Source organism: Solea senegalensis, unplaced genomic scaffold, assembly GCF_019176455.1.
Source record: "Solea senegalensis isolate Sse05_10M unplaced genomic scaffold, IFAPA_SoseM_1 scf7180000012646, whole genome shotgun sequence".
Lineage (NCBI taxonomy): Eukaryota > Metazoa > Chordata > Actinopteri > Pleuronectiformes > Soleidae > Solea > Solea senegalensis.
In genome coordinates, this window is record NW_025320662.1 from 101,297 (window position 1) to 117,500 (window position 16,204).

At 43.4% G+C, this 16,204-nt stretch overlaps 1 protein-coding gene across 5 annotated transcripts in view; it reads right to left on the reverse strand.

Annotated features, from left to right (window-relative positions):
* Positions 1–16,204, reverse strand: part of herc2 (HECT and RLD domain containing E3 ubiquitin protein ligase 2) — a 59,927-nt gene that overhangs the window by 33,811 nt on the left and 9,912 nt on the right. For 4 of the 5 annotated variants that reach the window (XM_044014931.1, XM_044014929.1, XM_044014930.1 and 1 more), the window contains exons 5-27: positions 15,892–16,114; positions 14,209–14,309; positions 11,314–11,455; positions 11,128–11,232; positions 10,873–11,044; positions 9,978–10,151; positions 8,976–9,164; positions 8,732–8,883; positions 8,009–8,166; positions 7,815–7,928; positions 7,075–7,326; positions 6,801–6,994; positions 6,225–6,425; positions 5,709–5,937; positions 4,990–5,114; positions 3,172–3,350; positions 2,885–3,069; positions 2,646–2,801; positions 2,348–2,533; positions 1,649–1,825; positions 1,453–1,556; positions 828–978; positions 502–716 (exon numbers count right to left, since the gene is read on the reverse strand). In XM_044014931.1, coding sequence (XP_043870866.1) covers positions 502–716; positions 828–978; positions 1,453–1,556; positions 1,649–1,825; positions 2,348–2,533; positions 2,646–2,801; positions 2,885–3,069; positions 3,172–3,350; positions 4,990–5,114; positions 5,709–5,937; positions 6,225–6,425; positions 6,801–6,994; positions 7,075–7,326; positions 7,815–7,928; positions 8,009–8,166; positions 8,732–8,883; positions 8,976–9,164; positions 9,978–10,151; positions 10,873–11,044; positions 11,128–11,232; positions 11,314–11,455; positions 14,209–14,309; positions 15,892–16,114 — 3,884 coding nt within the window. The remainder of the gene's footprint in view (positions 1–501; positions 717–827; positions 979–1,452; positions 1,557–1,648; positions 1,826–2,347; positions 2,534–2,645; positions 2,802–2,884; positions 3,070–3,171; positions 3,351–4,989; positions 5,115–5,708; positions 5,938–6,224; positions 6,426–6,800; positions 6,995–7,074; positions 7,327–7,814; positions 7,929–8,008; positions 8,167–8,731; positions 8,884–8,975; positions 9,165–9,977; positions 10,152–10,872; positions 11,045–11,127; positions 11,233–11,313; positions 11,456–14,208; positions 14,310–15,891; positions 16,115–16,204) is intronic. The other variant, XM_044014932.1, reaches the window with a different exon arrangement.

Sequence of the window (16,204 nt, forward strand, 5' to 3'; positions counted from 1 at the left end):
GACATTATTGGAAGAAGTAGAAGCAGAAAAAGTTTAAAAAGAAGATGATGATGAAGAAGAATTAGAAGACAAGGACGTAGAAGAAGAATACTAAGAAGTAGGGGAAGACGAAGAAGTAGAAGAAGACAAAGAATTCGAAGAAGTAGATGGCAAAGACGTAGAAGAAGAAAATTAAGAAGTAGAGGAAGACGAAGAAGTAGAAGGTGAAGAAGACCAACAATAACTAGAAGAAAACAAAGGAGAATAGAAGACACAAAAGTGGAAAAGGAACAAGAACAAGGAGAAGAAGAAGTAAAAGAAGGTGAAGAAAAGGAACAAGAACAAGAAGCTGAAGATGAAGAAATAGAAGAAGGCGAAGAAGAGGAACAAGAACAAGAAGCAGAAGATGAAGAAGACTAAAGAGAGAATGTAGATGAAGTAGAAGAAGTGGAAAAAAAAGATTACAAAAAAGCAGAAGACAAAGAAGAAGCAGTACAATAAGAAGTAGAAGGCGGCGTGTACCTTGACAGTGTGGTCCTGAGTGTTGTTGTCAGCGATGGCCTGCAGGAAAGGCTGTGCGTGGTCGCTGAGTGTTAACCTTCTGGAGTAGAGTTTGGCCTTGTCTGGAGTGGTTGAACCCAGTGAGGTGCAGTGGTCTTCATCCTTCTCCTCATTGTAGTTATAATGGATCTGACTGGTCTGCAGACCCCCAGAGAAGATGGAGGACTGGAGCCATTCTGAATTCAAAAGAGACCACACTTAAAAACCCAGTGTCCCAGTGAAGGTGGTGGAACTGTTAATATTCATTCATTCATTCATCAACAGGATGAGTTCAGGTTTGAACCTACTGGCACATTCGATCTCCATGGGGGAGAGTGGGGTGCTCTTGGCCAGGTAGGAGGCGTGGAGACCCAGCAGCAGACCCAAGTTCCTCTCTGTGTCCATCAGAGGTGAGGACAAACTGCTGAGGTCTGGCGTGGTCACGGTTTCCTGATTTGGCTGTCGATGAGAAAATGTGAAGATGAAAAAAATCCTGTCCAACAACAAGTAGAAGAAGAAGAATGAGAAGTGGTGGTAGAAGAAGTAAAAATAGAAATAGAAGTGGTGGTAGTAGTAGTAAAAGTATGAGTAGTATTAGAAGTAGAAGAAGAAGTAGAATTAAAAGTAGTAGAAAATGTATTAAGAAATAGAAGGAGAAATAATGGTGCAAGTAGAAATAGTAGTAGAAGTAGAGAAGCAGTAGTAGTAAAACAATTAGAAGAAGAAGTAGAAGTAGTAGTGGTAGTAAAATAAGTCAAATTTCCCCTAATCCACACCTGAGGCACATTGACTGACAAGTGAAAGAGCAATGTGACCTGTGAAGGGAGGAGAGTTTACACATGCATGTAGAAGTAGTGGCAGTAAAAGAAGCATGAGAAAACTCAGTCTCTGTTGATAAAAACATGTAATGTGTAGATGAGGAGTCACAGTTACCTCCATGTACTGTCCCACACAGAAGGCCTGCATGGACTCTCTGGTGTCCTCAAACTGCAGAGCAGCTTCCAGAGCAACCACGGGGTCTTCACCTGCAAACTGGGCTAGAGACAGAATACAGTCTGTAAAACACGTTTGTTATTTCATACATACATGAAGAATATGAACACATCACCATTATTATTATCACCATTACCCAGGATACTGTTCCCTGCTAACGACTGGGACTGAGCCTGGAAGTCCTTGATGTCATAGACTTTTCCATCGATGACGGTCCAGAATCCACCGTCTTTGTTGTGGTTTTCCAGGTCGGCCTTCCTGATGAGGGAAACCTCCTCATTGTTTTTAGAACTTTGTCCTGTGAAGAAAGATCCTGCCACAGCAGAATCACAACACTGAGCAAAAAGAATCCTGATAACCACTCTTCAGAGACTTTCAGCTGGGGTCAGTAAGTGTGAGAAAGCTGTGCTACGCTGTGTCCAACCCTCTCCTCCCACCACATCTCTGCTCAAAGCTCCACCCACTTAAACACTGGAAGTCCTTGCTATTTTTTTATATTATCGACGTGTTTTAGGTTATTTTTGGTCATTTACAATATTGATTGTAACATTTCAGAATTGTCTTTATTTCCATATTTTGAAACATTTTGTTTTATCCAGTGATGTTTTTTGTAGCATTTGGTAAAATTATGTGGAGACGTGATTTTTTTTTTATTGGATGTTACAGTTCTGAACATTTATTGCTAAAATGTGATGTGTTTGTTATGCTACAGTTCTAATGATACAGCTATTTTTTGAGTGAGTTTTGTTGTTGCGTTACCTAAAATGCTAAAAAAAAGTTTGAATGCAATGTAATGGCAGAGTCCAGCTTTAAAGCGGTCGGGTTGGTGTCGTACCCATGATGCCCGGCCAGGCCAGGTCCTCATTATCGTCCCTCTCGTGTCCAGGAGCCAGGTGGTTGAAGCGGTCCAGGTGCTCCAGGAGTCCAGCCAGCAGAGGGATGGAACCAGTCTCCTGCATCAGACCAGCATCAATGGTGAGGAGGAGGACGATGGACACCACCAGCTCAGGCAGAAGAACTCCTGCAGAGACAAAAGACAAAACATGCCCACAAGTGTCCAACAACAACTATTTGTTTTCCTGCTTTATTCTGACTTTGCCTGCACTGTGATTATTTCCATGAGAGTAAATTACCAGTTAGATCTCCTTCAATAACACGGGAAACCTCAGCAAAGTGGCGGTGACCAGCGGAGGCGATACTCGTTGCCACAGGAAGGATGTCACCGATGTGAGTGCACAGCAGAGCGATGTACTTCTTCAAGAGTGACCCGACACCCAGAAGTTCTGGATCTGCACAAACAAAGGAGTCATGACGAAATGCTCTCAAACGTGAAGAACGTGGATGAGTTTAAAGAACATGTACAGCGACGTACTGTATCCGTTGACGTTCTCTGTGCCGTTGACTCCCAGGTAGAGTTTACTGACGAGCAGCCGCTGGAAACGCAGCAGCAGGTCCAGAGAAGCAGAGCGCTCCTTACTGACATGCTCCGCCTCTAAGTAGTTTGATATCCGACAGGCGACGTCTTTCAACCTCGCAATGGTCTGGGAGGCGATGTTTCTGTAGAAACGAATAAATAAGTGGCGTGTTAAATAATAAGAGTGACAGGTTTCTGAGTCGGAAATCTGAGTGCGTTGATCTTGGAAATTCAAAGTTCCGTACCTCAACAGCTGCTGCACGAGTTGCACCAGTGGCAGACTTTGTTTCCCTGCTGACTCGTAGATGCCCGTGTTGATGAGGTCTTTGTCCAGCATGGTGCGACAGCGCTGCATGGTTGAGGCGTTGGCCTCCTGCTCGTCGATCTCCTTCTCCTTCTGAGCCTCCTTCTTAGCTTCAATGTCCTGTCAGGAAATTTTTTTCCATCAAAGCATTTTCATTTTGATAAAGCAAAATTTAGACTTCTAAAATCTTAAATTAATATAATTTAAATCATTTTTAGACTTAAAGGGGACATATTATGCAAAATCAACTTTTTAACCATTTCAATACTTATATTTGGGACTCTGGAGGCCCTACCAGTCGCCAAAGTGTCGAAAAAGAATACTCAGTCATGTTTTCGTGGTCCCCCTTAGTGTAAGTATAGGCAATAAAACACACGATGTTGAATTACCTGCGCTTATGATGGCAGCATGCGCATTTCACCATGAAATCATCGGTGCTGTCCCTAAGTGTTTTTAACTGATTTACAGTTCGGCACTGTTCAACTTGATCGTTATGTAGGACGTCTCTTCCTGTGATGGCAATCTTGCTGTTTTCTGCGCACGCTGCCATGTTGATATTGTCAGAGAACTAGTGGAGGGAGGGGGAGACGAATGGAGCAGAGGGAACAGGATCTGAGCGAGTGAGCGCTGTAAAGAGGACAAATCAGAAACCCCCTGGAAGAAGTGGGTGTGTGTTTGCCTGTGTCTCATTTGCATGTAAAGGGACCATGCACGAAAACCGAGCGTTCTGAAAGGGGTGGGTTTAGCAGGGTTATTGAACTGCTATGGTGCTTCATCCTTATGGTATTTTGACCAAAGCATGTCACTGACATGTTCATTAGGACACCAGGGAACTATTTTAATTGGGGAAATAGGGTATAATATGTCTCCTTTAAAACAATGTCAGCTGAAACAGATTTCCATGCTACAAATCCGGTCCAGCCTACTTCCAGGACATGATCAAAACCTACACCCCAGCCCGCCCACTTTGCTCTGCATCGGCAAACCGGCTCGCTGCCCCCTCACTGAGAGGATCCCAGATGTATTTGCAGAACTCGACACTGTTCACTGTCCTCGCTCCCAAATGGTGGAACGAGCTCCCCATCGACATCCGGACAGCGGAAAGCCTCCACATCTTCCGCCGCCGACTAAAAACACATTTCTTACGACTCTACCTCGACTAAGACGACAAAAAAAAAAATAAAAAATAAATAAATAAAATAAACTTATACATCGCACTTATGACTAGCACTTCATAGTTTGGTTTACTTGAAGTTCTTACTTACTTCTAGCTCTTATTTGTACCCAAATGTTTAAATGCCCTTATTGTAAGTCGCTTTGGATAAAAGCGTCTGCTAAATGACATGTAATGTAATAATTTACATTTTATTACAAATAAAGGAATAAAGGAGGAAATGTTACCACTAAGGCACTAAGTTTAATATTTGGCTTTGTATTATTGTAAAAAAATTTTTTGTGATGTTTTGATTGACAGATTACACGCACAATAAGAAGAAATGTCGTGCACACTGAACGTCTGACAAACCACACACTGACATTTACATCCATTCTCGTCTCGTCAACGAAAACTCACACACGTCTCGTCATGTTTTCGTTGTCAAACATGATAATTTCATCATCATTGACGAAAACAACACTGCAATGATGGTGGGTGTTTGATAATCTGCTGACGATGTAGCTGTGATTTTGTTATTTGAAGAATTTTCGTGGGTGTTCTCTACATGCTATGAGTGAAGGTTTTTGTGTCAGAGACACTGACCTGTATCTCGGCAGTGATGGCTGCATTCAGTGCAGATTCCAAACCCCCGTCGGCCATTAAGCTGCTGACCAGCAGGTCGATCATGAAGCGACGTCCAGGACTCACGCTCATCTCATTTCCAGAGGCTGAAACAAAACAAAAAATTACATTACAATCCTCTATCTGAAAACATCTACAGCTGCAGTCAGTGATTGAGTTTTTGGGATTGAGTTTTTGGGCTTTTTGCTTTAATCGACAGTATAGTGAAAGACAGGAAATGGGCAGCCTGTGGCCAAGTGGAAAGGGAACTTGGCTTGTAACTGGAAGGTCGCCGGTTCAAGTCCCCATCAGGTTGAAAGGGCTGGGGTACCCCTGAGCCAGGTACCCAATTGCTCCCTGTGGTAGCCCACTGCTCCTAATTCTAGGATGGGCCAAAATACAGAGAATAAGGGGATTAATAAAGTATCTAAATTTAAATGGGGAGGCAGAGACGGGTATGACACGCAGGAAAAGGCTGCCCAATGCGGGCCGACTGTAGCCATATTTATTTATCTTTATCTTCTGATCCACAGTGTTTGCTCAGTGAGTCCCAGCATCTGACAATAAAACTGAGGAAATCTTTAGAGGCGACATACAGATGAAGGAGGGGAACACGAACAACAGATGACATCACTTTATGTGAAGACTAAGTGTACATTATTGTGTTTATTCAGTATGAGTGAGCAGTGATTCACACTCACCAGCATTAGGCAGGAGTGAGGATAAAGCTCTGGCTCTTTCTTCAGCAGTGGGCAGCAGCACTGACCAGCCACTCTGCAGCACAGCTTGAGCAGCTGCCTGCACAGTGTTGAGAACTCCGGCGTTGCTCGCTAATACCACCACTGTTTGTTTCAGATTGTTGAGCAGGACACTGCCCAGCCCCAAACCCAGCTCCTCTGGATTCACCTGGTTACTGATGGCAGCATGGAGCTGAGGACGGAGAGGAAAGGGTTATATAAAAAAAAGCTTGTGTCCCTGCAAGCTAAAATCACTGATTTTCTCTATGGACTTTGGTGTAAAAGAGTGGTCTACAAACTTCAGCTTCCTGTTGGAAAAGTCTGTCTAACAGTGAGACAAAGATGTGAACATGTGACATAGATATTATAGACTTAAACTCTAAAGTCTTTAGTTAAGTGGATAAAATCAGTTTTCCACTGCTGTCTCTGATGGAACAGACACAACAGCTACACTTGTCTGCAGTGTTGACAGTTGTGTACCTGGAGCCGCAACAGGTTGAGTGTGGCTACGACCATACATTCCTTCTCCTGTGGGGGGGGCCAGTCTGAGCTGCCGTCCATTCCCTCACTGACCTGCCGCAGCAGCAGGTCCAGCTGCTCAAAGGTCATGGGACAAACGTCGACCACGAAGGGCACGCGCTGCCCGACGGACCACTCAGAGCACGAGGACCAGGCGAAGCTCTGAAAACACACAAATAAAAGGAGTTTATTCACTCAATATATTGATAACATATTGTAGTTCTTGACAGCCGTTTTGAGGTCTGAACTGAAGTCTTGACAATCTCCACAAATCATCCATTAGTGTCCAGAGATTTTGGATTTTCTGGTTTGGGCTTTGCACATTGAGTTGGCCCTGTGTATGAAATGTACTGTACAAATAAAGCCGCCGTGCCTTTTGTAGCAGCACTACATTTTTATATGTATGTATATATGTATAATGTAATTATTTTGACCACGGTCGGTATTGTCCCGTACTTAAAAAGTTCGGAGAATGCCAGGACCCTTTTCTCTGGTCGTTTTCCACAAGTTCCCTAGAGTGAAAACAAGCTCAGTTACCTGTCCTGGACCACAGGAAATGCCCACGATGTGTTTGGAGTTTAGTCCTGGCAGAGCCTTTGGCTGCTTCTTGTTAGAGAAGAGCGTATCAAAGTGCTGCAGTTTGTCATTGCTGCCCCAGCTGAGAACCTCTCCATCATCAGTGAGAGCCAAACAGTGAGTCGACCCCACTGCCACATCCACAACCTTCTTCCCTGAAGACACACACAATTACAAATCAGGACATCCGTTTTAAAATCACGTGAAGATTAATTTTTACCCGTCGTCATCTCACCCTGTAAACTGTCGAGGAACTTTGGGTATCGGACGTGCTCGTCGGTTCCGTGACCAAGACGTTGATTGTCTCCTTTCCCCCAAGTGTAGACTTGACCGTCTTTGGTGAGGGCCACTGAAAATTGGCTGCCACAGCAGACCTTCACGATGTCCAGGTCCTGAAGCTTCTCCACCAGTTTGGGCGTCTTACAGCCGTCGCTGCCTCCTCGACCCAGTTTGCCGTAATCTCCATCGCCCCACGACCAAACCTGACCTACAGAGGCAGAATACGAGGTGGTTGACACAGACTTTTTTTCTTTGTTTATAACAGGGTAGCACACTCACAAGGAGTTTTAGATGATCCATTGCTGGTGTATAATTTACTGTACACTGTACTGTAATTGTATTATCCTGCTCTGGAGTGCACAGTACTATTTTATTCGATCTGGGGAAGGAGCAAGAACATTCCTTTTCTTTATTGGACAGAATTGGACATTAAAATATTACCAAATTAATTTTATTTTTACAGCATCAAATCAAGATATGAAGCTAACAAACAAGTGATTGAAGTGGTTGCACTGCAAATGAAAAGGTACAATGACCTGCTTGCTTGCTTGCTTACTTGCTCTGGTCTCAACAGAACAGTAGTTTTCTTTTCTTTTTTAAAAAGGGAACTTTATTTGTTGACAGCAACCAGCACGTGAAGAGGATTTCAACAAAAATGCTGACTTGTAAATTGCATCCAAATAAAATAATTCATACCATTCTCCGTCACAGCGAGTGTCTGTGCATCACCACTTCCACACGCGACGTCCACCACCTTCAGTCCCTTCAGCGCCGTCACCAGCATGGGTGTGGTCTGATCCTCACTGGATCCTAAAAACGACGGAACAACAGTCAGGTTCCACTGATTTAAAAACCCACGCAGATGAGAGTGCCCTGTGGGTCCAGCTCACCATGACCCAGTCGACCGTAGTTCCCTCTGCCCCACGTATACAGCTCTCCATCTGCTGTGATGGCGGCGCTGTATGTGCTTCCACAGGCCACGTGAACCACGTGTTTTCCTGCCTGTTTCCCGTTGAAGGCTGCAATCAATGAGGGCTCTTCAAGATACCTGAAAACAGAGAATATCAATTTCAAGAACCGTTATAACCCCCTAGAGGCAATTACTTTCACAGCCAGTAGAAACAAACTTGTATGACAAACAACAAACTCATCAGATCACAATAGGTCATTTAAAAGTCTAAGTGCTGCAGGGACAAAAGACTCTTTAAGTCTGTTAGTCCAGTATTCACTCTTATTCTGTTTACATTAACAGACTGATTTTAGTCACTTCACAAAATCTACATCAGGTAAAGTAAAGTCAGTGATTTTAACATCACAGCACACAGTTGTTGATCCACTGCTGCCTCCATCACTAAGTTCAGATGTCTTATTTTGTCACTTCAGTGTTTGAAATCCTTTGTTCAGATTGACCTCAGTGACACAAAGTGACCACACAAGGCAGCAGAGGACCAGCAGCTCCTGTGTCCCTGTGAGCTAAACTGGAAAATTCTGTCTAACAGTGAGATAAAGACGTGAGAGCATATTCTTACATATCGTAAACTTGAGCTGACAGATTTTATGAGTCGAGTTTTTGTCTGCTTTTCCGTGTGTCTCTGTTTTTTTAAGCTGCTTACGTTGTGTCTCCATGTCCGAGGCGTCCGCCATCACCGCAGCCCCAGGAGAAAACCTCCCCGTTAGCAGACAGAGCTAAGTAGTGCTGTCCATCAGGGTGAGCGGCGAGTTTCACAATCTTTCTGGAGCTCAGACTGTGGATCATCATGGGAGCCTGAAAAACATGATTCAGTGTTTCAGTCTGCAGAGAGAGAGAGAAACACAGTGTGTGTGTGTGTGTGTGTGTGTGATTTCAGAGAAACTGACCAGAGTGGTACTCTTGTAGTTCTGCATGTAGATGGCACTGCTGCGGGACAGAATGAGGAATCCCTTCTCTGAACACACAATCTGTGCCACACCGAGACTTGACAGAGCTTTACACTGAATGGGTCCGTTAACATTGGCGTACAGTTTCCAGCCCAACAGACCCCAGGCAATCACCTCCTGCAAGGATCCCTGGGGAGAGACAAAGTCAGTCACATGGTGAAAGGAATGATGTTTTGTTTCATTTAAATGTTAATTTTCCATGGTCGTGTATTTTACATAACATGATAAATGTATTTTAACACTCATGCAACATCCGGGTCGTTTCATGCTTTTTCATCTTACATTTGTGTCTATAATCTTGCCAGTGTTGACAGGACAGATGATGATTTGAAAGTGAAAAATAACTGTTTAACTGCAGTTTGAACAGATGGGACATTTTCATACTTAATGAAAAGAGAGTGCAGTTCATTCTTTAAATTCTTCAAAATCTTTATTGGGTTGTTGAGACACAATGTATGTTCAATCAGAAAGGATACATTTCACACATTTTTCCCCCTTTTAGAGCAACCAACCCTAATCAATTACACATACCAGGCTTTGTTATTCCTCTAAAGAAATCATATCATTGTATAGTTTAAAGAAAATATTGCATATTTTGTGTTTATTTTACAAATTGTGAAAATATATTTAAAACTTGGACTTTTAAGGTTAAAATGTTAAAATAGAATTTTTTAATTTTCAGGTTTTTTGGTGCTTATAACCAATCAATTGAAAGTGTAAAAGTAAAAAAAAAAGTGCCTTTTAGCAGTTAGCAGTTTTAGGGTGGGTACATTTAAGGTCCCTAAAGTTGAACAAAGATATTTTAAATGGATTGTATGAGGAATAAATCAGTCAGACACATTAGATCATAAGTATAATTCAAGAAGCTCATAATTTGATCTAAAATACATGAAACTAAACAAGTCATATAAAGCTTTTCCTCTGGATAAAAAGAGTCTTCACCTTGTGTGACGTGGGCGAGTTACACTGTGGGGGACTGTAGGGAGAAGCCAAACGATCCAGGTGAGCCATGATCACCACCGCTGTCTGCCGAAGGTCGATGGCCAAGTCATTATCCTGAGGCAAAGTCAAGTAGCGCAGGAAACTCTCATTTGGACACAAGGGGGCAGTGAGGATCTGGAAATCAAAGAATATCACCCACAGTGTAAAGAGAGAGAGTGGGTGTTTCCAGGCAACACACAAGACTATAGACAGTGACAGTTATGGGTTTTTGAAGTGAGGTTGGTTGGGGTACTGTTAAGCTCTGAGCGCCCCCTGTTGCTGAAATCCAGCCTAAGACAGAGGCTTTTAGCCACATAATAAAACACTCTTCAAGTCTTCGATATCAAAGTCACATGTTTACGTCTTTATCTCACTGTTAGACAGACTTTTCCAGCAGGAAACTGAAGTTTGTAAACCATTCTCTCTCCACACCAAACCCCATAGAGAAAATCAGTGACTTTAGCTCGCAGGAACACAGGAGCTGCTGGCGTACTGCTGCCTCGTGCAGTCACTTTGTGTCACTGAAGTCAATCTGAACAAAGCATTTTTAATGCCGAATTGACAAAATAAGACATTTGAACTTGAAGGTGGAGCTGATTGAGGCAGCAGTGGATCAACAACTCCTGTTTGTTGTGATGTTAAAATCACAGATTTTCTCTATGGACTTTGGTGAGGGAGAGTCTGTTTTACATTTTTACGTGTCCCCAACTGTCACAGTCAGCAGCAACAACTCGTAATAACAAGTATGTCATTTACAACCACATGAAAAAACTCTCTTTAATTTAATAATTGAATGTCCGTTTATCGCCTCGTGTTTATGAAAACAGCGGAATGCCTGGTGTGTGTTTACTTTCACCTCAGCTTGCTCTTCAGGAACTGGTTCCTCTTTGCTGCTGTGGATGTTGTGAAAGCGCTGCAGCAGTGGCAGCAGTGGAGCACTGGTTCCCTGAGTGGAACGCTCGTTGTCCATCTCTCTGGTTCCACTCTCCCACAGACGCAGCAGCAGCAGAACAGCAGACAGCAGCTGACTGTGGAGGAGAGACAGGAGGGTGAGATGCAGCTGCTCCACCAGCAGCAGTGAGTTAATGAGCTGCTGTGAAGGGACAGTCACCTGAGTGTTCCTCTCTGCACAGCCAGCTCCAGTAGGATGGCCAGAACCAGGTGCTGGTCCTGCAGAGGAATGTTGCCTTTGGTGGTGGCACTTCCATGTACGTCACTGTTCCCAGAGACAAGAATCAGGTTCAGCATGCTCACAAGTCATCAAACACTGTGTGTTTACTACCAAAGCTGAACAAACCTGAGGAACTTTGTGGCTCGTTCAACGACCTCCAGCCACACTGACGACACACTTCCCTCGTCAAACAGCGTCGCTTCAGGGAGAGCTCGCAGAGCGTCTAGAGACTCCTGGAGAAGCTCACTGCAAAGATCTGCATCATCTCCTGGAACCAAAAACAGAGTTTACAGAACATATAAACCTCTCTTTGTCCAGTAAGAGCATAAAGATAATTGTTATTATCGTGTTTCATTGTGTTGATGACTGTCAGCTCCTCATGACTCTCTGTGTGTCTATCAAAGTGTTCCATAAATACAGAACATTTACACAAAGACACAATAATAAAAGGTCACACAACACAGCTTTAAATCTTTAAAAATATTTAAAGATCTTTAAAGCTGCAGTCAAGTTCTGATGTCTTATTTTTTTCCCCATCTGTGTATGTGTTCATTCAGGCAGCAGATCAAAGAAGACACCGTTACATTTTGATGTTCTTGGTGTGTTCCAGGAAAAGAGCCAGGACGAGTGTGTGTGTGTGCACGTGTGTGTGCATGTGTGTTGCCCATGTTACAGGAAGACTACAGTCTGTTCCTGCTACGTCTCTGTGGATCAGACTGATCTCCACTGACTCACATCACTTCATGTAACATCATCTGTACTCACAGAGCTGACAGTGATAGAGCTTCACACAACCACACAAACACAGATGCTGCCTAACATTGGGGGGGTCACCCTGGACAGGTTGTCAGTCCATCACAGGACAGACACACAGAGACAGACAACCATTCACCCTCACACACGCACCTACAGTGAATTTAGAGTCAACCATTCACCTCTGCATGTTTTTGGACTGTGGGTGGAAACCGGAGATCCTGGAGAAATCCGACAAGCACACAGGGAGAACATGCAAACTCCACACAGATTGGAACCCGTCACCTTCTTGCTGTGAGGCAACAGTGCTAACCACTCTTTTATATTCTCAGTAGCGTTTCGGTAGTTTCGGTACCTATGGAGTTAATCACGTGATCAAGGTCTGATAATGCTGCCGGTGAGTGGCTGTAACGTTACACATGGCTGCGGCGTGCAGGAAGAATACAATGCTGTTACGCCCACAGACGCGGATCATGTGTATCTGTGTTGTTAACCACATGTAAGTGTGTTGTGACGAAGGGGCAAAAATGCCATGAGGTCGAAAGTGTGGCTCCATTTCAACAAAAGCCATACTAATTAGAGCTGTAAAGTCCCAGTCGACTGGTCGACTTATGAATCGGTACGTTCTGGTTCGACTCCGTATTCATTTCATGTCTTTGGTTAATTTGAGTTCATCTGGAGGAATGTACCAAGTGCTACTGGGGGTGTCTTCAGAGAACACCCCCCCCTTGTTTTCAGTATTTTGGATAAGCCTAACCCACAGGAGACAGAAAGAATAAAGAACGTCCGGTGGTTTTATTTCATTTTGAGCTTTTCATTTTAGGCTACAGTCAGTCAGTCCTCCAACATCCATGTCAAAGACATCGGCAGTGTGGCAGCATTTTACAAAATAGGCAACAAAAAAGTCAAATGCAAAGTTTGCCAGCAACAGTTTGCATATCACAGCTCGACTACAAACATGGCATATCATATAAAATGGTAAGCTAACTTGTCTTCGTTATGTTGCACCGTCCGTTTTGAGTAGATGAACATATCAGAGTTGACATATTTCAATGTTTTAGTCTAATAATCATTGATTTGTTTTATAACTGCAGACACACTCGCCCGCAACAGCAGCGATCTATTTGTGTCTGAGTGGCTATGTTCACTCTAGCTCAGTGCGAGGACATGCACAGAGACAGATCATCTAAATATTGCTCAACAGTTGATATTGCACTGATATCAACATAGTATAGTATATAGTATATTTTCGGAAATCATGTGCTATGATATTGCACAGATGCACGAGATGCAAAACGCTTTCAGAGCCGTCAGTGTAACGTGTGCTTGAACTGGGATCCATGAAACGCTAACTTAATATTACTTGATATTACTGTGTAGTTTTACGTTATGGTGATATAGCTAACTAAATGAAAAGCTGAATATAGACACTAACTGATAAAGCTTGGCCTGTTAAAATCTTTTGCATCAGTTGTTAAACAGCTTACGGTTATGTTTATCTTGTCCTCACAGTGACCTCTGACCCTGATGTGAGGAGGAGGACAAGGCCAGTCAGTGTGAATCTGTTCACACTGACAGAAAAAGAAAATGAGTAAAGAAAAACAAGATGTGTCACAGTCACAACTTTATTGTTAAAGGGTTGCAGCCCTTTTATACAGTGGAGGTGAGTAAACTGTTGCTATTGTTGACCAGTTAAGACGAGGGAAATAGGGAGATAAGACATTGAATTTACCTCTGTAAGTTTCTGTGAGATCCTTAGTGAAAATGACTTGTCACTTGTTTTCAATTGTTTTTTTTTTTGGCACTGAAAATAAATTGTAGTTAATTTTTTTTTATATAAAAAAGTGTAAAAATGCCAAAACTGAAAATTAAAACTCAGGATGGATTTGTACCATAACGTGTAATATAATTTTTTTTTTAGAAATTATATTATAAAATTGATATTGAAAAAGTATCAATCAGGAACCGGTAGCAAAATGAAGGTATTAGTAAGTTTTGATTGATACCTAGCCCTATATTTGATGAAGCACAAATGTAGTGTATCGTGTGTGACCCAAGAACAAAAAATGACCCAACACTGCTATTAAGTATTAATACTGTCAACAAGTTCTCTGTATGAACGCTAAATACATTATTGTGAAACATCTGTTGATTTCTATATGTGACAGAGTAAACTAGTGCAACACACAGTCATTGTGAGCTAATGAGCAAAGCTCCATCACCATGATGACACGTCTTCGCTTTGTGTATCTCTGGATTTTTTCTTACCCGACCTCCACGCTCGACGCAGGAAAGCAAATGCGAACGAGAGCGCCGCCCTGGAGCCGACTCTGGCCAAACCTTCAACACCTTTATTTACCGGACGAGGACTGAAACAAACAAAAACACATCTGTAACTGTGGGTCAGCTGATGGAGGACAGTTTAAAGCTGAATTATACAGACGTTTATGAGCTAGAAAATGAATTTACAAACAAACAAAAACACCTCCCTATATGTCCACTGTGGAGAAATTCAAGCATAATCATATTTATTACTAATATTTCATGCTAGTGACACTATTATACCAACATACAGTAAGTACATTTCAACATTTGAGTACAAACAAGAGATAGAAGTATGTAAGTGCTTCAAATATGTCAAACTATAAAGTGCTAGTCACTTATGTGTGATGTACAAGGTTTTTTTTTTAGGTTGTTTGTTGTCGTTGTTGTCGTCTTAGTCGAGGTAGAGTCGAAAGAAATGTGTTTTTAATCAGCGGCGGAAGATAATGAGGCTTTTTGCCGTCTGGTTGTCGACACCGATGCCGGGAGCTTGTTCCACCATTGAGAACCAGGACAACGAACAGTCGTGAGTTTGGCGAATGCTTCTGCAATCCTCTCAGTGAGGGGGCAGCAAGACGGTTTGCTGATGCAGAGTGCAGTGGGCAGGCTGGGGTGTAGGTTTTGATCATATCCTGGATGTAGGCTGGACTGGATTTGTTTGTAGCATGGAATGCAAGCACACAAGTCTTGAAGCGGATCAAGCAGCTACAGGAAGCCAGTGAAGGGAGCGGTGTAGTGTGAGAGAACTTAAATTGAAGACCAGCCAAGCTGCTGCATTCTGGATGAGCTGCAGAGGACGTACGGTACACGCAAGGAGACCAGCCAGGAGGGAGTTGCAGTAGTTCAAGTGTGAGATGACAAGAGCCTGGACCAGAACCTGTGCCGCCTTCTGGGTTAGAAGAGGATGTATCCTTCTAATGTTGCGAAACATGTATCTGCAAGATCGAGCTGTTGCAGCAATGTTGGCAGTGAGGGAGAGATGGTCATCAAGTGTCACACACTGGTTCCTTGCGGTATGAGAGGGCTACCTCAGAGATGTCGAGGGTGATAGTCAGGTCTGTGGTGGGAGAGCCCTTACCTGGGAGAAAAAGAAACTTGGTCTTGTCGAGATTGAGTTTCAAGTGCTGGTCAGACATCCATTGAGAGATGTCAGTCAGACAAGGAGAGATCCATTCTGCTAAGTGTGTTTCAGACCAGGGAAAAGAGAGAATGAGTTGAGTGTCGTCAGTGTAGCTGTGATAGGAAAGACCATGAGAGTGAATGACAGAATCAAGAGAGTTGGTGTACAGAGAGAAGAGGGTCCAGGACAGAATCCTGAAGGACCCCAGTAGTTAGAGGACAAGGTTCTGATACAGATCCTCTCCAGGTTACTCTGTATGTTCAGTTTTGAAGATAGGATGAGAGTAGGGTAAGTGCAGAGCCTGAGATACCTAGTTCCTGAAGGGAGGAAGTAAGTATCTGGTGGTTAACTGTGTCAAACACTGCAGAAAGGTCCAAGAGGATGAGCACAGATGAGAGAGAGGCAGCCCTGGCAGTGTGGAGTTGCTCAGTGACAGCAAGAAGTGCAGTTTCGGTCCAGTGACCTGCCTTAAAACCAGACTGATGAGGATCAAGAAGGTTGATTTTTACCTCTTGTTGTCAGCAGAGGGCAGTGGCGGGCTGGGCGGAGTCTTCCAGCGAACCTCGTACTTCTCCTCCATCATGCTGTGGCTGAGCGAGATGAGGTAACGCTCCAGGATGACGAGGCGCTGACGTAACCTCTGAGCGGACAGAGTGCTTTTAGCCATCTGAGCCGAGAGCTTCTGCTGATCCTCCACCAGAACCAGGAGACAGTCCTTCAACTCCATCTCATCTGCTCCCACAAACACACACCGACAGCAATCAAATAATGATTTCACAAAACAGAGAGGAACTCCACACAAAAAGGTCCAATAAGGGCCAA